Source organism: Sapajus apella, unplaced genomic scaffold (genome assembly GCF_009761245.1).
Source record: "Sapajus apella isolate SASKATOON/1434 unplaced genomic scaffold, GSC_monkey_1.0 scaffold71, whole genome shotgun sequence".
NCBI lineage: Eukaryota > Metazoa > Chordata > Mammalia > Primates > Cebidae > Sapajus > Sapajus apella.
This window is the reverse complement of record NW_022437011.1, coordinates 4,378,785-4,403,784: the sequence shown is the minus strand read 5'-3', so window position 1 is coordinate 4,403,784 and position 25,000 is coordinate 4,378,785. Positions and strand designations below refer to the sequence as shown.

General features: G+C 42.0%; 1 protein-coding gene across 3 annotated transcripts in view; it reads right to left on the bottom strand.

The window, feature by feature from the left end:
• The window catches only part of DPYSL3 (dihydropyrimidinase like 3), a 118,927-nt gene that overhangs the window by 47,186 nt on the left and 46,741 nt on the right, over positions 1-25,000 (bottom strand). The window contains exon 1 of one of the 3 annotated variants that reach the window (XM_032250310.1): positions 17,139-17,779. The exons of 1 other annotated variant lie outside the window; for it this stretch is intronic. In XM_032250310.1, the coding sequence (XP_032106201.1) occupies positions 17,139-17,474 (336 nt within the window). In that variant the 5' untranslated portion in view covers positions 17,475-17,779. Of the gene's footprint in view, positions 1-16,521; positions 16,927-17,138; positions 17,780-25,000 lie in introns of those variants that run through there. One more of the 3 variants, XM_032250311.1, reaches the window with a different exon arrangement.

The following is a 25,000-nucleotide window of genomic DNA, read 5'->3' as shown; positions in this document are numbered from 1 at the left end:
TAAAATATGATTCAGTTCTTGCCAAAGCAAACAGAAAACACTGTATGTAAACACGTTTATTATATTTTTGTGTGTGCTGATCTGGAAGAAAGTTCTGGAAGGATGCATATCATATTGTTAACATTGGATATTGTAGAAGGATGCAGAGAGACGTGGTAGGGGTCCTTTTAAAATTTTTCTTCTCTCTCCTCTATTTACATTATTTCTCTAGTTGCATATGCATAATGTACTTTATAACTTTTAAAAGAAACAATAAAGAAAATTATTAAAAGGTAAAAGAATGTGGTAATTGCCGTGGTCCAGTGTGACAGGAAGAATATGGATTGGAAAATGCAATGGCATACTGTAGAAGAAAGCGTCAATCAACTAAGTAACTGAAGAGGAAGAGAAAATGATGCAGATGCAGACATGCCAAACCAGACTGAAGTTTCAAAGCAGCATGTCTAGGGAGGACCCATTAATAGACAGAGGGAACAGAAAAAGGGCTAACCAAATTGAAGTGCAAGACTAAGAATAATTTTGAGGCACTGGTCAATCACTGAGCCATGCAGCAGGTCACTGAAAATGGTGGCCTGGGATTTAGGAGAATGGTCAGGTATTAGTGGATGGACTTGAGTTAATGCCACACTGAAAATGGCTGTGCCAATTGAAAGGCAGCAAAGAATAGTGGAAAGATCCCTAGAACGGGAGTGGGAGCTGTGGACTCTGGTCAAAGTTCTGTGACCCCCTTCGCCTTTCCAAGCTGCTGCGCCATTAATGGTACCCAGCTCCCTCTTAAGAAGCAGCTCTTCCCTTTCATCTTTTCTGACTGACAACTGGCTTTGACAGAGCCTTTACAATGACAGAGAAGTCGAATGAATTCCCACCCTATTACTCCTCAGAAACAAGAAACCTTTTCATTAAATCTGAAAGCCTGCCAAAATGCAATTCCCAGAGGAGGAATGCGGGCTCAGGCCTTGGAATGTGTGACAAGCACCTTCAAATGACAGGCAATAGCTCCCCATCTATTTGTGGAGGCCACAGGGATTCTTCTTCAAATCTGACATTGTACTTTTAAAGCTGGTGGGGGCTTCTTGGGGATTGTGGTCGTAAGCACACAACCACTGGCTTATGCAACTTCCTAAAACTGTCCCGTGGTGGGCCAGTCTAACAGAACACTTAGCTGTGGTGCTCCAGTCACATTAGGTAGCCACGGAAAGGGCCCTGTGGAGAGTGTGGAAGGAAGGAATTGTCTCAAAGACCACAGATGTCTTCCAGTGTGCTCTGCCTTGCAGTCCAGACCTCAAAAATTAGTTCTGTCATACAGGAGAGCAAAGAGGGTCCTCATCATTAAAGCAGCCCAAAAACCCAAGTGGTAAATCAGTGGCAGTTAGCCTGATGGAATGGTGGAAAAGGGAAAGACTTTGGAGTCCTGACTGTAAAACAAGGAAAACAGTATCTTTTTCAAAGGAATGCTGTGAGGATTAAGCCCAGATTCTGGTGCATAGTAGGTACTCAATAAATGGGAGTCCCTTTAAAAGCTAGAACCTCCCTAAATCTTCTCAGGTCAAAGCCTTCCACCTGGTGCATACCTCTCCTCTCCTTTATCCCTGAAAAGTAACTTGACTTTCATTTCTTTTTAGTTTGGTTTGATTCATACCATGTATCTTAACTACCTTTCTACAAGAACCAAAACATACTTCCTAGAAAATAATATGGGTAAGAAAAGAAAGGGAAGAGTTTGCTCTTTTTTTCTGGTTCTTTCTTGACAAAGCAGACAATCATGATGAGTGATTTTTTTGGTTACAGGCTTCCTTCTGTCTGTCTAAAAACCTGTACATCCACAGCTCTGTTTTCACTGGATAGAGAGGTGGTTATTGAAGCAGAGGCTATTTTTGATTCTTTGGCCCTGAACTTCCTCAAGTTGTATTGATAGATAAAACTGCTGATGCTCTGAGAACAAGGACCTCAAGAGGCCAGGCAGACCTTGCATGAAACAAACACTTGAACTAAATACAAATGAGGCACCACTTAAAAATTGTCAGAACTCGAAAATCAGAGACAAGTGAGTAGTTAATCCTAGAACAAAAGGTTTCTTCACTTTCAATGAAGGTCTAAGGCTTTACTCATAAGGGGCACCTCCTGGAATGTATTCAAGACTTCTTACTATTGGCAAAGACCATGCTAACATTATGGGAATACATTCTCTGTGTTTAAAACTTGTAAGACTTCATCCCTTACCTGCAAAGCCATAAAGCTGCCCACTTCTCTTCCCATGATCACTACTTAACATTCTGAGCCTAACAACAGGGGAGCAGTTCTGGAATAGTCTGCTCTTTTATGATGTATGTCTGCTCAGAAATGTTTCAGACTGAAGTTTACAGTTATATGTTTTATGCCTATCAAAGCAAGATGTATGTTGTAACATGTATTAAATTTTGTCCAAAAAATAGAAAACAAGTCACCAGCTTTGCCAGTCATCTCAGACACAAACAGTTTTCACTCTTCCCCTGTTGCCCCAAGTCTTATCTTTCATTTATTATTCCATTCATTCAGGGGTAGACTGAGCTAGGCTTTGGTGATACTGTGGGGTATGACACAGAGTCCCTAGGATCATGGACCTGATAGACTAACAGCCTTTTGATATCCCTATTTCCTTGACACCTGTTCTCTCCAAACCACTTAACCCAGGGAAAAAACATTAGCCTAAATTCCTTCATTCATTCTTTCATCTAGTATTTGTAAATGCCTCCTGCTCATAGTCCTATTGATACAATAATGAACAAAGTAAAATAAGGCACTGCAGTGGTTGAAAAGGCAAAGAATAGGTAAGTTAATAAATAAGTAGCATAATTTCAACAGTGATAAGTGAAATTTAGAAAAAGGATAAGGGGATGGTAGAGGCTGGGAACAGAGTCTGGGACATTTTATTATATTGAAAGAAGGCATGTCTAAGGAGCTGTCTCCTGAACTGATGTGAATAATCCAAGTCCTAGGGAAAAAAAAACACAAAAAGAAAAAACAGCGAGTACAGAAGCTTTGAGCTGGACATGAACGTGTCATAATGGGAGGATGGCTGATGCTGAGTCACTGACAGGCAGTGGCAGGACTGGAGACCAGAAAAATAGTAGGCAAGGGTCACCCCACATGGGACCTCAAGAGCTGTGGTCTGGGTTTTAGTTGAAGTGCAATAGGAGACATTTGAGCAGGGGAGTGACTTGGTTTGATTTACAGTTTTAAAAGATCACCTGGTTATCATGAATGGGGAATGAATTTAGGGGTAGGCAAAGTGGAACCACAGAGAAGTTATGGAGTTCTTGGAGTAAGATGACAGAGACTTGAGTGAGCGTGATGACTGATGAAAAATGGTGAGAAATGGTTGGCTTAATATTCTACACTAAAGGTACAACCAACAAATATGCACAGCTAATATACAGCTAGTTGGGAACTGATCACAGTATCTGTTGAAAACAATGCCTGCCCACCTCTTACCTTGACTGTGTCTTCTTACTAAATATCCAAGTAAATTTCACCTATATATTTCAGCATTGATAGACTTCACAACTTTGAAACAGTGAGGAGGCAGCTTCAACAGAGCCATCTACATTCAATATTTAAAGCACTTCATAGTTCCAATATCATAACACCTGGGTTTACCAGCAGCTCAGGTTACTTTGATTATTTGTTTGGATATTTATCTAATCACTGAAATTACTTCTAAAATATGTCTTTGTAAAACTCTGACATAGGCAGCTTCCAAGTCAGCTCATGTTATACATGTACAGATCTGGTTTCCTGCTTTAGCAAATGCAAGCTAGTGAGAGTAGCTGATCCTCTCTGATGGATCAGCTTTCTTCGCGGCCCAAGGCACATCACTATGAACATTACTTCTTCATTATGTATAGCTGTCCATTTAGACATGTGAAAGTGTAAGCCACTGGGACGACTGTACTGAAATCTAAATACACCATCTTTTTAAATTTCCCTGATCTCTGTTTTTATCCTAAAATTAGGGGTCAAGTAGTTCCTGTCTAATCAATTACATGGATTCCAGGTCACTGAGACTTTGGCGTACATGTTTTTTTATTTCTCCTAACATTAAATAACTTGGTAAGTAATGTTTTCTAAGCAGCTTACATTAACCTTCTTAACAGGAGATAGAACAGTACAGTAAGTGAGAGTTTTCAGGGCAGACCCGAAAGTGGATTTGGACTCAGTTCTGCCAGTTAGCTAACAATGATACAACCTGAGATAAATTAACTTTCTGAGTTTCAATTTCCTCATCTGTAAAGTGGGTTAATAATAACTATAATCTAGGCATTGTATGAGAATTGAATGAAATGCCATGTATAAAACTATAATTGAAAATCAGTTAGTATGGGCTCCAGCTTGGCACAGTTTCTTATAAATTTTATTTGAGGCTCCCTTTTCTGCTCTCTGAGAACTTCTCAAGTTTGAAGTTTTTAATTTTTTCATTATTTGTTCTTCACTTTCTCCCTTTATGACTCTGCTAGGGCTGCCATAACGAAGTACCGCAGACTGATGGTTTTAACAACAGAAACTGATTTTCCCAAAGTTATGAATACTAGGAGTCTGAGATCAGGGTGTCAGCAGGCTTGGTTTCTTCTGACGCCTCTCCTCAAACTCCCCTAATCCTTGTGTCCTCACATGCTCTTCCCTCTGTGTGTGTCTGTGTCCTAATCTGTTCTTCTTATAAAAGTCCCCAGTCAAAATGGATTAGAGCCCATCCTAATGACCTCATTTAACTTAGTTACCTCTCTGAAGACCCTGTCTCCAATACAGTCATATTCTAAGGTACTGAGGGTTAAGACTTCAATTAGCAGGTAGGGGACATTCACTCTCCTCCTCATCCTCTTCCTCCCTCAACAAAAGTTACGAAGAAAGCACTAAACTAGAGCAAGGAAAAATGAGTCCTATGCCCATATTTTTTTAAACCTATTCTACTATATGACTTTGGCAAATTATTTCCCACTTTTGACCCACATTTTCTTAATCATTCAAATGAAGGGGTCGGAATAACAGGTCCCTTATTTATCTTCCTTCCCTAGCCAAGCAAAGCTAAGTTTTTCCCATGATTTCTCATAGCAAAAAGGGCTCCGAGATAGAGCATGCAACGAAGTAAATGAAATAAAAAGAAAACAAAAAAAAAATACCTTCTTTGTGGAATAAACCCAGGATGAAGTCCCTAGAAGTAGAAGATTATATTCAATTGCCTTAAAACCTAAGTTGTTTAAAATCCTTTCTGCCTGTAAGGCTGTAATTTAAACCAATTTAGTTGGATAAACCAAAAACCCCACCATGAATTTATCAATATCACCAAACAAAGTAATCTCATCAAAATTTGGGGCACAGAGTGGCTTTGAGGGAAAAAGTACAAGAATTAAAATAAAGGTCTCCTTGAAAGAATTAAGTGGAAAAAAGTTTTAAAAACAAACACACATACACACAGAAAATGTAAAATTAAAACCAGTTTCCAAGCTTACAGGTTGAGCGAGTAAGGAGTGGGGAAGAACTGGCCATGTTTCCTCTCCAGCTGTGTAGCTTCAGGTCCCAAGACACGGGGTACCTCTACAAATGTCAACAGCCTCAACAAGACTGGGAGGAAGGCAAAGGTGATGGTGAGAAAAAAATGTGCTCATTTGAGAGCTAAGGGAACGAGAGAAAGCAGAGTTTTCCATGGAAAATGGCACAACTAATGAAGGAATGAGTGGTGACAAGAATGTCAGGCTAAGAGTAAAGACATTAGGATATCAATCTGTAGTCTGATACTCATGAGCTGAGTTACTTCAGCAGGTTACTCAACCTCTCATCCTAGGGTAGCTTTTAGTTTGGGTTCAACTAAAAAACTTCAACTGACAATGAATCTGTCATTTCATTTTATTGTTAATACAAAGATTTTTGGAAAAAAAATCAAAACAATGCAAACAAAATGAGATCTATTTAACTAGATTTTCCAAGGAATGTAATAATATATGGCTATTAAAAATTAAGTTATTGTGCAATGAAAAGACATAAAACAGCATAAACAATATGTGGAACCATTTTAATAAATGACACATATAGTCAAGAAAAAATTCTAGATGTATATACTGAAAGTTTACATTGGTTCTGAGTAATTTCAGTGTAGCTTATTTTTATTGTCCTTATTGTTTGTGTTTTTGGTAATTTTTTCTGCAACCAACATACTTAAGCTTTGTAATGGAAAAAATGCCGTTAGTTAATTTTAAAATCTTTGTACCCCACAGTAAAACAGATAGTAGCAAAAATGCTAATTAAGTGAGTACCACTTGGGTCTCGGTTTTCTTACTCATAAGATGGGGCATTAGACTTAAAAAAAAAAATCTTGAGACAGCAATCCCATTACTGGGTATATACCCAAAGGAATATAAATCATCCTACTATAAAGACACATGCACACATATGCAGCACTATTAACAATAGCAAAGACATGGAACCAACCCAAATGCCCATCAATGATAGACTGGATAAAGAAAATGCAGTACATATACACTATCAAATACTATGCAGTCATGAAAAGGGATGAGATCATGTCCTTTGCAGGGACATGGATAAAGCTGAAAGCCATCATCCTCAGCAAACTAACACAGGAACAGAGAACCAAACACCGCATGTTCTCACTCATAAGTGGGAGCTGAACATTGAGAACACATGGACACAGAGAGGGGAATGACACACACCAGGGTCTGCTGGGGGGGGCAGGGTGAGGAAAGGGAATTTACAGGATGAGTCAATAGATGCAGCAAACCACCATGGCACATGTATACCTATGTAACAAACCTGCACGTTCTGCACACGTATCCCATTTTTTTTTTAGAAGAAATAAGGAAAAGAGTAATCTCCATGGATACTCAAAGTATGAATTTTACAGAGGCATAGTAAGGCACACCTTAGAAGAGTCTTGCTTAAGACTTATTTAAGAGAATGGAGCATGCAGCATAGGGCATGAAATGAGAAGGTGGCATTTAAATTCACTCTAGGAAGAACCCCTAATTGGTAGTTTTGCTAATTCAATGCCAAGATGCTGAGAGTGGTGGGAACCTCCCTGGCAAGTTGTTTGTGTAAGTACAACAGTGTGGAGCAGCTTTGGACATGCCAGGGAAAGACTGCTCGTAATAGGAAGGCTAGAGGGCTTCCTGATGCCAAACAGTGCTAAGGAGTCCACTGCCCTTGCAGAGGAGGGGTACCAACTGTTCTCCACATCCCCCATAACTTGCACCACCCATACCTTTTAGGTAACAGGCGCAGAGAACAACTTACTGCTGGACTTGAAGTAAGTGAACTCCAACTGGAATCAATGCCTTGTGACTCCAGAGGTGGGAGAAGATAAAACGGGGGAGAATTTAAGGTAGCACCATAGGATGCAGAATTTAAGGTAGCACCATAAGATGCAGTTAGGAATTGGAGCTGTAAGTCACATAAACCTTAGTTTGAATTTTGGCTCCAACATTTAAGCCTTGTGCGATATTAGGCAAATTACTTTATCTCTCTACATTTTCTCATCAATAAAATGGAAAGAAAGACGTACTTAAAAATCCACCTACTAATTGAGTTGTTTTGAGAATTAAGTGAGATAATAAAAAGCACTTTACACAGGGTACAATAAACATGAATTCTTATTATTATTAAAATAACTTTTCCCAAGCTTATGGTCAATAAGCATCTTTTATGCAATAAAAAAATAGCAAAATGCTTTTATCATACCTGATTATATTATATATGACACTCTTATAATAAAAATAGTTCTTCAAACACTTTCTAATCAAAGGTTTTTGGTTCCATGAATATACTTCGATTCTCCCATTTTGTCTTCCCTTACAGATGCTCCTTTTGCAACATGGAGAAACTGCATCTCTACTAGAAATACAAAATTAGCTGGGTGTGGTGGCGGGTGCCTGTAATCCCAGCTACTCGGGAGGCTGAGGCAGAAGAATTGGTTGAATCCGGAAGGGGGAGGTTGCAGTGAGCCAAGATCACACCACTGCACTCCAGCCTGGGCGACAAGAGCAAAACTCTGTCTCTAAAATAAAATAATAAAAGACTCTAGTGATTGTCATTACACATAGACATATTGAAACCATGAACTCTGGTTTCCACCGAGAGGCAAACTTGGTAAAATCTGTGTTAACTCGTCCGACCCCTCAAACGAAAGAATGATGTTTAGAATAAAAGCTAGTAACAAGAATAGCTCCAATTATAGCTCAGAGATAGCTGACAGGTGTAGCGGGATAAGACACTAAAAATCTTTTGAGAGAACACACAGAAACAAAACCATTCCATGTAAATGGCCAGCCCTAATAGGGAAACAAAAAGAACTATAAGCTGCTTCTTAACCAATACTTCCAAAACACCAAGTTTCCTTTACAAATGCAGATTGGCCTATCTAGTTGCTGCTAATAACTCTAATAACTTTTTAGTTTATGGGCAAAGGCAGAAAGAGAGCTCAATTAAGATCTATGTTGTATCCTGGTTCAAAGAGTCATGGTGACAATTCCCTCTATTTGAAAGAGGACATAAAGATCTGCATTAATTCTTTTAAATTATTTGCAGTAAGAGAAATGATGTCTTTGTTTGTGGGCAATAAGTACCCAGGTAGGCCCCTGAAACAAGTTCAGAATGAGCCCAGATGCAGAATCTGGAAGAAAGACAGAAATGGGGGCCAGACAAGAAAAAAGTCTAAATGATGGATGGACTTTCTGGCACATGTGCCCAGGTCAGGCCCTGGATTACAATGACTTGCTTGTTCTGCTAAAGAGCTGTCATGTTTCTCTTGGCCCAGTGATCCTATGCTAGTTTCTTAGAGTCTGGCCTTATTTAGAAGTTAATATTCTAGAAAGTTGTCAATAAAAGGGAAGATTATGTACAAGAACAAATTGGTATACTTTCAGGTGACCTTCTCTCTTGAAATCATTCCTGCAGGTAAGTGTTAAATACATCGATTCATTCAGCAAATACAGAGGGCCTAATATGCAACAACCAAAGACTAAGGGCTGGAAATTCAGTGGTAACAAAACAAAAACCATCCCTTTCCTCATGGCATGTACATGGCATGACTGGGCCTTTGTTGGTAGATTATTTCCATTGAATGGCAGCCCTCATATTTAAAATATTAGCAAGAGCAGCTAAAAAAGAGCTTGGTGAGCACATACAGACTCAAAGTTGTTTCTTATTTGTTTGCTTGTTCGTTTAGTTCATCTAGATTTTGGGCAACTGTCGCCTTCATGCCCTTATCAATAGTAGCCTTATGCTAAAGAAAGACTGTATGTGACAGCAAATGAATCATGATATCACTTTAATAATGCTCATCTGAATTAATACTAATGCTCTGCTAGGCAGAGGATCTATCAGTCACCATTATTCCATTTCTCCTCAGCACAAAATCTAAATAAGTCTACTCCCTGAATGAGAAAAAGGCTGGGATTTTAAGTGTAAAAAGCAACCAAAGACCCTTATATCCAACACAGATGTTGGCTGGTCCTTCTGAGTTTCAGCCAACAATGGCTGCTCTCATCCACTTTCTCCCTACTCTCTTTTCCCTCACAGGAAGGGCTTAGAACTCCTCTCTGTGAATTTGGAACAAAGTGAGGAGGGGCTGGCTCACAGGGTCATTTGCACTGGCAGGGACCTCAAGGATCATCTGGTTCAATGCCCTCATTTTACTGATGCAGAATCCGAGAGGGATAATAAGGGTTTGCCCAAAGTGACAAGTAAATTAGAGGCAAGGGCAGGCCTCAACCACAGTGTGTTGATACTCCCTCCAGGGTTCGCTTCCTTATTCCATATCTAAAATCAAGAGGGCTCCTTTGCTCTACTAGTCCGAGGAACTCCTCTCTTAAAAAATAAAATTGCATTTTACCCTTAAAATTTCATTGTCGAGCACTTCCAGCAGAAAAAAATATTAATTAGGACATGAGAAATGTTGTCTTTGAATTCCAGATGTTCCAAATAGGTCCCTGCACCATTCTACTGTGGAGCTTCCCCATCTAGCTTAAAATGCTGGGTGTCTCCTATAAACGTTTCTCCGTGTGGCTGAAGGGAAACAGAGACCCTGGCTATGTCTGGGAAGAAGACAGGGCTAGAGAGTGAGAAAGGTCCTTAGACCCAGATCTGCTCTGATGCAAGGCAGAAAAATAGCATCCGCTTTTCTACCCTGTACTCGTACATGCTCCTGGGCAAAAGCCAGAGGCTAACTCACTCAGACAGCTGGCAGAAGCAATATATGAACCACTGTCAAGAGGACACACAATTCACTTGTTGTTCCAATAGTAATGTGATAGGGCTGGCCAGAGCATCCCCAATCCTTCCATCCTGTGAACAGTGACCCACATTTGGGAGCTAACAGGTGTAGACAGCTGGAAATAATGGCAGGAGAAGGTACTCACCTTTGCCTATAGAACTACTGCTCTCTTGCCTATGAAACTAATTCAGCTCTGCAGGGATCAATCCCTGAGTCTTGCTTTTTCAGCTATGTGACTTTAGCCAAATTACTTAGTTTCTCTGAGCCCCTCGCCAGAATGCAAAATGATGGTTAATAACTGTAGCTATAAGGGTTGCTGTCAGTTAAATGAGATAATCCACGTAGCTTTTACTAAGACAGTTAATAACAACAGCTGCACCATGCTTAGTCCTGTATTTCTAGCCACTGAGTTCCCTACAATCTAATTAACAGAAGAATGCTCCTCAGGAAAAGTAGTTTTGATATTGGGCTTCGTGTAGGGACTGGAACCAAAAGAAGAGGCCAAGTTGAGGGGCTCATTCTATTCCACCAAACTAGCTTTGGCTTTTTTTGAGGGGTGGGAGCATACTTGTTTCATATATTGAAATAGACAAATGTTGATGAAAGAGGGGCTTCACAGCAAAAGGTGTCTGAACATAAAGGAGCCTATTTCTCTGGGTTTTCCAAGGTCTTTCTTATTTGTTTCTCATTTGCCTAGAGAAAGTGGGAGAAGAGGCAAAGTTGAGCATTGATCTGAGGAGGGAGTAACCAGGGAGCAGTTCACCTCTCCAGTTAACATCCATCACAAGAGGTAATGACATATTCAAATTTCCTGTCTCCTTCTGATTAGAAGCACTGATTTCATCAAAGACAGACATTTAAATCCTGGAGACTTCCTACTGTTGTAAACATTTTGCAGTTTTTCAAATGTAATGAGCAAACAAAAATGGCCCTATAATTTAGTTTTATTTTTTTCCAACTGAAGAAAAAAGAGCAGACAAGTCACTGAAAAACAAGTTATGAAGAAACTGCTGAAGGGATCTTCAAAATGTGTGTCACTCTAGGCTAGACGCTGATTAGGATGAAAAGATGTACAGAGTTCAATAATTTAGAGGAATAGCCCCTATTCAGGTTAAGGGAGAGTCTCTGTATCAAAAGTTCAAAGGCGGTCTAATGGCCTGTATCGGACTACCAGAGAGGACAAGCACAATTCTTGGGAACAATGTAATGTAACTAACCACCCCCCCAAAAAAAAGGTTTTATATAACACTGTGTTTATTTTTGTTTTGGAAAACTCTTACTTTAAAAAAAAAAAACATTTCCTAAGTAGTCTCTTTCTAAACCAGACCATTGTCAAGTCTTCCTTGATTAATTTCCACATTTCAAAGTAGCTGAGATTTTATAAACATAAATCAGCATTTGCCCTCTTGAACACATTCAGAGTTCATGGACCACTTTCATGGCCACTGTTCGAGCCTCTCAGTAGCTCAGCGTGATAAGCAGGAAGTCTTTTTATTTATAAACTGAGTGTTTTGCCACATAGACTTGAATTCTCTCAGGAAATCTATTTCTTCAGAATTCCTCCCAGTGCCCAGCTGGCTTGGTCACAGCTACTAACATTCAGGGCTCTTTATATGCCTGAGGCCTTCTCCTAGTATTTGAGGAAAAGGAATAACCTGGCTAAGAATCAGCACATACCTGCTCAAAATTTAAAGTAACAAACGAACACTTCAGGCAGGGCCTAGGCTGAGACTTCAGTGATCAGATATCTAAGCTGCTTTCCATTCCTAAGTGCTTGCTATTTTTCTTGTTTTTTCACTCTGGAATTTCCCTTCCAAGGTGCCTTCTAACACAGAGAAAGCTGGTTTTCCGTGACTCCTCCTCTTTTGGTTTCCTCAACTCTAGTTCTCCATCTCCTAATATTTTCCTCTCCTTCTTAAATGACACCCACTGAAGCACAAGGAGCGTGTAGATCCAAAGGTGGGACTGCGCCTGTCCCTTCCTCCAGTTCTAGTCTAGTTCTAGGCCCCCAGATCAACTGCCAAAGAGATCTGGGTGTTCCTCCAGTTCAGAAGGTCCCTTCACTTCTCCAAAAAAGAAAATAAATTCCAGTGGCACCTACTATACTCACAATTACACCCTTTCAAGGGAGATCCGAGAGCTCTGAATACACACCCTAGACTGAACTTTGCAAGTTGTATTCCCAACTGGGGATATATCTTCCAGCAATTCCCAAATATCACACACACACACCAAACTTCCAATGCAACAGAAATGCATTAACTGCAAGACAATGTTTACCGAAACCCAATTAGTAGTTGCAAAAAAAAAAAAAAAAAAACGGTTCTCTGTAATTTGTCTCCTAGAAAGAATTCTGGAGCTGTTTCCACAACTTTCAACATCTCAGCTGCACGGCCTCCAGGAGGCAGCTGCTGCACCATGACAGCCTCAGCTTAATTCTAACCAGGCAGCTCTAAATAACTTCACCTACCTATATTTCAATGTCCTTTCTTAACTGGGAAATGATTATCTGTGGAAGTTCTAATACGAAAATACATACGAAACACCGGAACTTGAATGCTTAAGTATTAGGGCCTGACCCAGTCTTGTGGTCAGTTTCAAGTTGTAACTTTATGTCAGAGGAAAACAATAACTGTGACTTACCAAGAATTTCTGCCTGTAGCATTGATGGTGACTACTATTTCAAGAATGTGTTCTTATATGTACTTAAAATAAAAGGTCAGAAAGACCATGCTATGTGATTTGTTGACAGTGACAAGAAAAATATGCCTCCCAGCAGTGGAGACGGTCTGGAAACCATCTGCCCTACCAATGCCAAGGCACAGCAATGGTAGAGGCCGGAACACCAAAAAGTGTGTGATGGTGAGGGACCTGCATTTTCATTTCAGTCGGGTGTGTAGGTTTAAGTCCTGCCTCTAATACTTACTGACTCTCTGACCCTGGGCAAATTAATTTTTATTTTCTAAGATTTTTTTAACTTATAAAAGAGGAATAACTATAGTCCCTCTCAGACAGTATTGATTGAGTCAATGATTAAATGTAACAAGGCATGTAAGGCAGAACACATAATACCTGCCACAAACACTCAACAGGTAGGGGCTATTATTATTAGGAAGAATTTTTAATTAATTCATCCATTTAAGTGACAATCATTATGTATCTGTATGCCAGGTTCAGTGCTAGACAGTGAAGATACAAGGTCCCTTGCTGTGATCTGTTGAACTCCAAAACTGCCAGTCTGATAAGTACAAACAAGGCTCATGTTGAGGTAGAACAGATAATCCACAGAGCCGACCTGAGAAGGGACGAAGAAGATCTGAAGGGTAAGCTACTCCTGGAGAAAGGTGGAGCCAGCTCCAGCAGGGACACAGAAATCTCCCCCTCCCCCACCAACAGGAAACCAATAAAACAAGGAGAGTAAGAATGTCTTAATCTCATGAGGGCAACAAAAATAGGTGGAAGGAGGAAAAAACAAAACAAAACAAAAACAACCAACCCTATTCCGGACCCAAAACAGTGATAGAAAGTAGTTCCTAGGAAGGCAAAGTGTACCAGGCCAAGAAAGACTGCCCCCATCAGTCCTCAGATTGTAGTGACACCTCAGCTACTGGGTGGGGCTGCCTTCACAGAAAGGAATAGAGAGGGTGAAAATTCAACTCAAATTCCATAATACGACCATTTTTTAAATGTACTAGAATTGATGGTAGGGGGTATATGTTATATTTAGATCTTTAATCATACTTTCTGCACATGAATATCTATGTATACATTTTTATATTTATAACTATATCTAGAAAAGGTACCTCAACCTTCATAGTATATAGACAACTATAATCTTATAATAGACATGCAAACATACATAAAAATTTTATTATAAAATAGATTCCTTGTTCATGGAAATGCAAACACAAAGCATGAGAAAATTTACAAATGGATTCCTTATCCCCAAAGACCAACATCCGCCTCCTGCTATGCCCTTCCTTTTCATCCTCTTGGTTTTAACAATGAATGCAAGGCAGCCCGGTTTGAAGAAATTCACAAACACTGTCTACTCCTGTTACAGCTGCAAGAGATACAGCCCCAGCTTCGAGGCAGAGGCTGCTATGCAGCACCACGCCCCACACACAGAGAGAAAGGATGGAAGCTGCACTGAAAATGAAGGAGGTACCCCAGGGAAGATCATTCAAACAGAAACAAAAGGGAACCCACTGCAAACCTGGCCCTGGGATTAGGGCACAACCACATTTACTGGCGCTCCTAAGTCAAGTTATCAAGGCTGAATTTCTTTATCGTTCCTTAAATGATACCTAGAAGAATGGGTGTGGCTCTCAATGTCATGTCACAGGATGAGTCCAGAAGAAGAACCACTGCAGTCTAGGAGGAAAAAAAAAATATCGGTTCTCTGCCTTTCCCAAACAGGAAAACTAGCAAATACATACTGGATATAAAGCAATTGGCAGATACATGCAGCATACCTCCAGCATGGAACAGCATGAGAGCTGTGGCTCAATCTCCTAAATTAAGGAAATAAGTAAAAATTGAGCTTTTGTCCCAATCAGCTTTTTCTCTTTCTTTTTTCTTTTTATTTTATTATTATTTTGATAATAACTTCCACAGCTCCTTGGAAAGACAAGACAGTAGGCACTAAATAATACCGTGCATTGTAAAAGACTCACAGTGTTTCTTCAATAATGGAAAGTGAATGATATCAGGTAGTGGTAAAAGAGGATCGGATAAAACCCAAAGCCTCTACCAGGCAAAAGGATCCCTGCCGGCCTCAACTCTTCTCCCTGGGGAGTGTTTCTTCCTTAGCACCAGCTGAGAAGCTGGTAGGGGTGGGGTGCATTTGTGTGAAGTGAAGCTCAGTTGCATGAAAAAGATATGATGCGGCAAAAGAAATAAATCAATTGACAATAAAGTGTACTAGGGGCAAGAGAGGCTTCTTCCTGCCTGCAGACAGGAAGGTCCTGCATCTCAATTGCAAACGCACAGGACGTTCCAAAGCCTAAGGGAACAAGTGCAAACAGACTCATGCCCACAACAAAACCTGGCGGACCCTGCAAATCAGCTACTATGGCAGGTAAAGCTTTGCCCTAAGGCGGCTGCAGAGCCTCCCAAGGGCCAGCTGATTACTTCCTTTGTTCAGCTTGCAAAGATGGAGTAGCCACCCATTCCCCCACTACACACACACACACACACACACACACACACACACACACACACCATCCAATTCACTATAGACAAAGCGCAACTGCATTGCTTCGTGCTAAACTAAAAAATGTTAGTTTTTATTTTTTCTATTTTTTTAAATGCCCATCCCAGCCTGCCATTATGTGTCTACTGTTTGGGAGCATCGTTGCGGGGCATCACCATGCAATCCCAGCCTTGCTGGACGCCAGTGAAGATGCGGCTTCTGTACCTGATAATGGCACGTCCCCCCTCCACCCCGCCCTAGGCGCACCCCGGCGCATCCGACACCCGCCGGTCGGGGTGTCTCGGTCTTGCACACAATGGGTTGAACTCTGCATGCACACAGCGTGCGCCCGCGACAGCAAACTAAAATCTGCTCTAAAAACTCGTCCTTTTCTTTGGTGTGAGGGAGAAATGAAATGAAAAATGTAAAGTGCATAGAAGGCATACACACACAAAGTTGATCATTCCCACTGCAGCCACGTTAGCTGTCCGGTCCCATGAATGACACACTGAAACATGAGTCGGAGTGAACGCAGGAAAGAAGGGGATCTGGCGAGGACAGGTGGTCCAGACACCCCGCCAACCTCGCGGCGCAAGGGTCAGAGCCGTGGGGCTGGGGCTGGGAGAGGGGCGCGGTCGGGCTGCCAAGTACCCCTGGAGAAAGGTGTCATCTCTCCAGACCCCGCCCGGCCAAAAGGATCCTTAAACAAAAAGCACACCTCAACCTGGGGCTGCACACACCGACACCCCAGGCGGAGCAGGGGTCCTGGGAAAGCGGCGAGCCCCGCGCTACTGGGGAACTACTGGCGGTGGGAAGGGAGGATAAATAATCCAAAGTTCTCCGCGCCACTATTTGGGTTTCCTCTTTGTTTTGTTTTCCCCAAACCCCAGGGTCGCTCAGTCTGTGTGGCGCCGGCTGGACTGACCGCCGCGCTCCGCCACCCGGACCCGGGGTCTCCGTCCCTCCCCGGGGACCCAGCCAGGGAAGCCGGCGGCATCAGAGCCACCCCCGCCCGCAGCACAGCGGGCCGGGAGCGAGCGAGGAGGGAGGGAGCGGCGGCGCCCGGACTCACCGTGATCCGCGGGATGTTCTTCTTGCCTTGGTAGGACATGGTGGCGGCGGTGGCTGCAGCGGCTGCCTCTCTCCGTCCTTCCTCTGCTCCGGCTCGCCTGCGCCTTCCTCAGCGCACAGCGCCCCGAGATCAGGTGGAGTGAATGGTGCGCTGGCCGCGCCGCCGCCTCCGCCCGCCTCCGCCCCCCTCCCGGGCTCCCGCGGCGGCTGCCAGAGACAATAGTAAATCTCCCCAGTCCCCCTTTCACCCCCGCCCCCCCCACGCACACCCTCCTCCACCCGCGTTCACGCCCGGGTTTTTTTTTTTTCTTTTACTGTGCCAGCTGGGACCCCATAAGACAAGAATGGCTGATCTGCGACTCCTCCCTCTTCTCTCTTATCCCTATTGATTTTCCTCTTTGCATCTGCCTCACCCACTTTTTCTTTTTCTTCCTTTTTTTTTCTGATTTGCGAGTACGGTGGAGCCAGGCTGCTCCACAGCCACCAGGGGGCGCGAGGGGCTTTTCGGGCGCGCAGGCCCGGGTCAGGGGTGGGAGCAGCAGCTACGCCCCACCCGCCGCGTGGCCGAGCCCCGGGCGCCACCGCCGCCCCCAGCCAGCCCCTCGTCGGATCTCCCACCTTCCCCGCCCTGGTTTCAGAATGGAGACGGTTCCCGGCTTCCCTCCCGGCACCCGATCTCCTCCGCCATCGCGCGGACCGAATGCGGCGGCCGCGCCTTTGTTCGAGAGGAGGGCTGGGCGCCGCCTCTGCGGTCCGCCGGGTGGTAAACTGCGGCGCAGCCCCTTCCGACGCCGGGGACTGGTCTGACTGCTGCCTGGCCGGCCTGCTGGGGTCACCAGACCCGAAACATACACATGAGAAAATGGAAAGCCTTGACTCGCTCTGGGGGGCTGCGAGGAGCACGGTGGCAGTGGACTCATCATTCCCTGTATTTAAAAAATATACACGTAACATCTTGGTAAAGAAACTCCACTGCCTGACTCTCAGAATCAAAGAAAGAACATGAATGCTGCCCTTGAGTAAAAACTAGAAAACACCTGTGGAGCGGGAAGGCAGAAGCCCAGACACTTTCCTGGTGTGCAGCCATGGATTTTGAGTAGAACTGCTATTGCTCCCAGTCAGTAGTGAACCACGTGTGCTGTTCACAATCCAGAGTTTACTTTAGGCAGGGCTGCCAGACGAAGGTTTACGTGTTTTCAGAAGCAAAACCACGGCCCTTCGGCGAAGGAATATATTGTCCTTTAGATACCTGCTAAAATCAAACTGCCAAAGGAAGACAAATTTGGAGAGGCCACTGTGGGTGGGGCCTGAGTGGTGGCTGGAAGTAAGGGAGCTCAACTCTCACGAAAAATAATTCCAAACATACAATTTAAAGAACAAGAAAAAAACACTTGCTATGCAAAAAAAAAAAAAAAAAATTACAAACCCCTTGAAAATGTCTCCCACCGCACCCCCCAATTGTCAGTCTTAATGTTCTATTAAATAGAAATCCTGTATGTCACTAAGCGTGACTAAATCTGTGTTGAAGATCTTGAATTCACGTTTCCATAAGGCAGCCTACTGATGGCAATTCTAGACATCTTGTCATTAAAGTGAAGACGTGCTTGCAATAAAGAAACTATATAAGGCATCATCCACAGAAAGGATACAGAATACTACAGCTTGGGCTTGCCATAAACCTGAAAAAACCAGACTGGTCACATAATCCAAGGACACGCAAACCCCCCCTTAAACACTCCCTCTCAAGTGAGTTAATCAAAGCTGCTAGTTATTTATGGTTAATTGGTCTGAATGCAGTCTTCACAAGAAAAGTCCACAGCAGTCTCCACTTTATTTCTGTGATACTCTGGAAAGGAGGATGAATGCCAAGCAAAGGTCACCTCCCTATATTCCTTTGCAAAACACAAGGGGGGAAAAAAAAGAGTGGGCCAAAGGAACGCCCTAAACATTTTGCTTTGTTCTTAAAGCATAAGTGCTGAGACCACTAGCCAAGAGTTGTGAAATTACAAAGCATTCTGGGGATTGGCATGCAAATGAGCAGGATTATATTTAGAACAGAGTAAAAAGAGAATTAACTACATACTATGGAAACCAGCAGAGCTCTCTCTCTCTCTCTGCATCTTTCCCATAGATTTTACTGCCCCAAACTTGCTGGAAAGGATCTTGCAAATTTTTCTCAAGAAAAGTAAAAATACATAAGAGACATTTACAATCCAAAAAAAAAAAAAAAAAAAAAAACTGCTGCTTCTTTTTTTTTTTAAATTTCACAGATTTCTTTGCCTTTCTTACATCTGAGTTATCTCCTCTGTTACCATCATTATAATCCAGAACACTCTTTACTAAATACATTTATACCATATTTTTGATCGCTTGGTGATTGTGTGTGTGTGTGTGTGTGTGTGTGTGTGTTGCTTCAAATAACAAGACCTGGTTAAGCTTTTTGAGGTCAGGTTTGCATGCAACAGGCCATGTTAAATGGCAATTGCAATGTGTTCTTCTGGATCTGACTGCTGTGACCAGCCAGGCACAGGAACACATAATAACCAGCAAATTGATTCAAGCTGTTGCCATCATCAGAAATGCACAACAAACACTACTTTCCCTGTTTCATCCCCTTTAATTATCTTTCACTTTCTTGAACCAAAATAAAGCCTCTAAGATGAATTTGAAGGAAAAAGCCTTCCTTGGCTATAAGAAAGGCAGCCATCAACACAGGATGCCTCTGTGTCTGGCCAAGAGAGAGAAGAATGGAACCAGTATGGATGTTTTCCACAGTAGAATGATTCTGAATGGTTTTTCTTGGATACACAGCAGTGCTTGGCTTTAGGTATCTCAGGAAAGTATGAAAGAGAGGGAGAGAAAGACATAGAAAGAGAGACTTGATTTATAGTCCCAAAGAAGCTGAATTTTGGCTACCACACCTGCCATACCCCAGACTTCCACACCTAAATCAACCGGTACTCCATGCCAGTTGCTCAGGCCAAGGATTTGGCACTATCCTTGATTTCTCTCCTTCAATCACACCCCTACTCTATAGACAATCTTTCAGTAAATGCTATTAGTTCTTTTTTTTTTTTTTTTTTTTTTTCTGAGACGGAGTGTCACTATTGTCCCTCAGGCTAGAGTGTAGTAGCACAATCTCAGCTCACTGCAACCTCCGCCTCCCAGGTCCAAGCAATTCTCCTGCCTCAGCCTCCTGAGTAGCTGGGATTACAGGTGCCTGCCAACACATCTGGCTGATTTTTGTACTTTTAGTAGAGATGGGGTTTTGCCATGTTGGCCAGGCTGGTCTGGAACCCCTAACCTCAGGTGATCTGCCTACCTCAGCCTCCCAAAGTGCTGGGATTATAGGCATGAGTCATGCTCCTAGCCGGTTATATCTTTCAAATGTATCCAGACCATAGGCTCCTCTCATCATTTGCAAAGTTTCTCCCTGTGTTTCGCCACCATTAGCTATCACCTGAATTATTGCAACCTCCTAACTGGGTTATCTTCTTCACCATCACTCATTAATTCATTCATTCACAAAATATTCACGCAATATTTACCTTGTGCTTACTACGTGCCATTATTTTTCTGGGTATTAGTGCAACATAGGTGAATAAGAAGTCCCAAATATCATGGAGTTTACTTTATACTCATTATTATATAATAAGGCATACCCTTATTATACCACCTGTCACTTGCAAGCTCCCTTCCCTGCTTTATCTTCATAGTACTTTTTACCACATGATGTAATAATTTATTATTGGGTATTCTCCCCATCACCAGAATGTAAGCTATTTGAGAGCATGGGATGTGTCTGTTTTATTCACTGAATGCCTGAAGTAGAGCCTTGTCCATAGAAATTGCTCAATAATTATTAGGTGAGTGAATGTAAGAATTTTTAAAAATTGCATCTAGATAAAGATTAAATAGGTGAAGAAGAACTTTTCTGGAACTAAAGAGCATGTAGTTAGAATCTAGATTTTACAGTATCTACTTTTGCTTCTTTATGCATTTTTAGAGTTTCCTGATTCTAGATTTCAGAGCAGATGAATTAAGATGGTGAAGGATCACTTTGCTAATATGATACAGTCCAAAAATTTCAGGGCAACATATGGGCCAAAGAATGGCTCAGTAGAGTAGAATTGGTACCTGGGCACTGATTAGTTATATGCCAACGGGGCTGATTCGGTCAGGAGAGGAAACTTTATGAGGCAGGAGAGAAGTAGGTCAATGGCTGTAAGAAAGTTCTAGAACAGGCAACTCAGATGACATTTACTGTTCGAGTGGAGAGCTTGCCCTTAGCTAGAAACAAGACTGGTTCTTCCACAACAACTGAAAAGGAGAATATCCTCACACAGAGTCCAGTAGCTGAGTCTATTTCCTGGAGGAACTTTATGGAATTTATTTTCTGACTCCATCTATTTTCTCTGCCATCAGCTAAGACAGTCTAGGAAAGATGGTATTGGGAGAGAGAAGAAGGAGTTCATATGAAAATCATTTTCCAGGACAATAAGGAACTAGGAAATTATGATATGATCACCTTGCAGTGGTCAGAGGCATGTTAACCAGAGCAACTCCATCTTGAATAGGAGCTGTGTAAAATGAGGCTGAGACCGAAGACCTACTGGGCTGCATTCCCAGATGGTTAAGGCATTTTAAGTCACAGGATGAGACAGGAAGTCAGCACAAGATGCAGGTCATAAAGATCTTGCTGATAAAACAGTTTGCAGTAAAGAAGCCGGCTAAATCCCACCAAAACCAAGATGGTGACAAGACAGACCTCTGGTCATCCTTACTGCTGCACTCCCACCAGTTTACAAATGCCATGGCAATGTCAAAAAGTTACCCTAACATGGTCTAAACAGGGGAGGCATGAATAATCCACCCCTTGTTTAGCATATCACCAAGAAGAATCATAAAAACAGGCAACCAGCAGCCCTCAGGGCTGCTCTGTCTATGGAGTAGCCATTCTTTTGTTCCTTTACTTTCTTAATAAACTTGCTTCCATTGCTCTATGGACTCTCCCTGAATTATTTCTTGTGAGAGATCCAAGAACCCTCTCTTGGGGTCTGAATTGGTACCCCTTTCCTGTAATAGCAGCACTAAGGATTCCCTTCAAATGGTGGCCATAAATTTAAAGAGAAACCAATAAACCTGGTTGTGGATGTCCCTCCAGCCACTTACAGCAGTATATGTGCAGGCAAGGAGCAGGGAGGGTGTGGAATTGAATGTGGGCTCTTTTAGATGAGTGCTGAGAAGGGAGAGAAAAACTCAAGGGAATTGAAGATGAAGCAAGGGATCTAAGCTGCTTAAGAGAGCAAGGAGAACACACCGTACAGGGGAATAAAGGACAGTGAACATATTGAAGATTAAGTAAGATTATTCTCATAAGGCTCTTAGCATAAAATAAGTCAAGTTAATTAAATGGCAGCTATTCCTACCATTATTTTTAATATTTTGATTTTTTTTTCTAAACTTGTTTAGGCCAGGAACCACGTCTTATTTATCTCTGTAGCCCCCAGCTCTTTTATAGTGCTTGGAGTAAAGCAGAATCAGTGGGGAAATGGGGAGATTGACTGAACAGGCAACGGGGAAAGTCCAGACTGTTCCCTGTCCTTTAATCTAAATGGGGAGATTGACTGAACAGGCAGGGGGGAAAGTCCAGACTGTTCTCTGTCCTTTAATCTCCAAAATATTTAAAATAAGGACCTAGACATTTACACAGTTTTGACCATTAAAAATATTTTTTACTTTCTATAAATACATTTATATGTTGCTATCTTAATATGAAAAAACATTTTCCCCTTGGTCCTGATTTGAAAAATTCAGAAAAAAAGTTCCAAAGTAAATATACAAGAGTTTTGAAAGGGAAAATATATATACTAGGTCTATGTGAAATATATAGGCTAATCTTATATGACATAAATAAACATTTAATCTTAGAGCTGCCGGTTAAGTATCTGGGTCTATTAATTTTACCTACAATCCAAACAAAGGAAATCTCAGTCATGAAATTCCAGTGTTGCAGAATGAGAACCAAAGAGGTGATTCACCTGCTATTATTAGATGTCTACGTATTGAATACAGAAATAAACTGGTAAACAAACTTACCTTGGATACACATAAACCAAAAAAAAAAAAAAAAAAAAGAATGACAGTTACAGAAAAGTATTCTCACTGGCTGATTGGCTGATTCCAAAATCAAGCTTACACTAGTTTAAGCAAAGGTGTGCAATCCTACGTCTCCCTAGATGTAGTTTCGCATTCTTTTCTTCAGTAGTCATTGATGTTGAAGGATTCTGACCTGCTCCATAAGCTCTGATGGCAACTCATAGCAAAGCCACAGGCCAGAGTTATAAGATGAGGCTGAGAGAAAAGGATAAATTATTGTATGCTGCTCTCATCTCTGGCCCAGTATGTTAGACACACAAGTGAAATTGCATTCATACTGAGGGAAAAAAATCTTGACAGTTCTGCCTTAGGCATCATAGGGAGAGATACAAGAGTCTGATTAACTTATCTGAACTTCAGGAATTTTAGAAAATACTTTATTTCCCCGAAGTTGCTGCTGTGAATCACCTTTCAGCAAGAAATCCCAAGTATTCCAGCTATGTATGTACGTGGGTTTAGGAAAGAAGGCAGTCTAGTGTGTACCATCCCCCTAAAGGTCCACGCCCTAATCCCAGAACCTATGAAGATGTCACCTTACATGGCAAAGGGATTTTGTGATTAAGTTAAGGATCTTGACATGGGGAGATTATCCTAGATTACTGAGGCAGTCCCAGTGTAATCACAAGGGTCCTAATACAGGGAGGACGGAGGCAGGAGACTCAGAAAGGGAGAGAGTTGTGTCAGAGAAAGCAAGAATTGCTGTGTCTAGACACCAGTATCTGTCTGTGTCTAGACAACTAAGAGTGTCAGATGCAACCATGAGCCAAGGAATGTAGGCGGCCCTGTTGACACTGATTTTAGCCCCATAGACCTAATTTAGATTTTTGACTTCTGGAACAGTAAGAAAATAACTCTTTACTGTCTGAAACCTCTTAAGTATGTGGTAATTTGTTACAGCAGAAATAGGAAACTAATATAGGTAGTAATCAAAATAAATCAAAGATAAATGATCAGGAAACTAAGGGGAAATCACTTCACTAAAATGTAATAATCCCTTGGCCAAATTCTGGATCTGAGCTAGTTTTCAGGCTTGCAATCCATTAACTGAAGGAAAAGGGGTTCCTCAGAAGGAAAGAGCCTGAACGCCATGCCTAATGTATAAGGTAACCTTGACTCCCGCACAAGTACCAATAGGAGAATCATAATTTAGACTTCTAGTCCTCCTACAAGAGGTCCTATTGATACAGGAGACAGAAATAAATTATTGAAGCAGATAATGTGAGTAAAGGAGTCCTCATCAAGGCTTCCTTTCTAACAAAAAATAGGCCAAGAAATTATTTTTTTCTACCAAAAGAAGCCTGGAAAATCGAATTGCAGACATAGATAAGCAACCTGGAAGCTTGCATGGATGAATGCCGGTGGTGGCAGCTGTGCCAATAGAAAAGGGCTACCTGGGGCCAGGCATGGTCAACATAGAGGGCCCATCTTCCCTTTTGTTACCGTGTGTAGAGTAAAGGAATAAGCAACATAGCACTGGCAAGGCAGAGAGCCCATCTGCATGAAAAAAGATTGGGATGGGGGAGGCCAGTTTCCGGCACCCTCTGCAATGGCATATCTAGTCCTAACCAGTTTTTCATGCCTTATGCAAATGGTACGCCTAGTCCAACCCATCTTTTGCGCTCTATGTAAATCAGACACCGCCTCCTCAAGCTCACCTATAAAACCCCTGCATTTCATCATGGACTCAGAAGACTCGTTGGGGACCACTCTTTCTGCACAGAGACAGCTATTCTTTTTCCTGCCAATTAAACTTCCGCTCTCAACCTTACTCCTTGTGTGTCCACGTCCTAGTTTTCCATGGCCATGAGACAATGAATCTCAGGTATCACCCCAGACAACCATGCTGCTTCATTATGGCCACCTACTAATGCCACTGTGAAGTGGGAAAGAAGACTACATAAAGGTTTTGAAGACTGGCAGATACAGGCTCCCAGTTGACACTGGTACCCAGAGCTGAAGTATCAACATAGCTCCTCTCTTAGAGTAGAGACATGTGGAGGCCAGGTACTGAGAGGACTCTTGGTCTACATTTGGCTTACATTTGGCCTTGTGGGTTCACTGATCCACCTAGTGGTCATTTTCACAGACCACCATCTATTAATTGGAATAGACAAACATGGCAATTAGCACAATTTCCATATCAGTTTTAGTCTCTGCAGTAAGAGCCATCAAGTAGGGAAGACCAAGCAGAAGGCTCCAAAACTGAACCCTCACCCCACCCAAGATAGAGAGTAAATTTTAAAAATTGCTTTATCCTAATGGCAGAGGTTAGCAGCACACGTAAAGACCTGAAGGATGCAGGGTTGCTAGTCCCTATCATA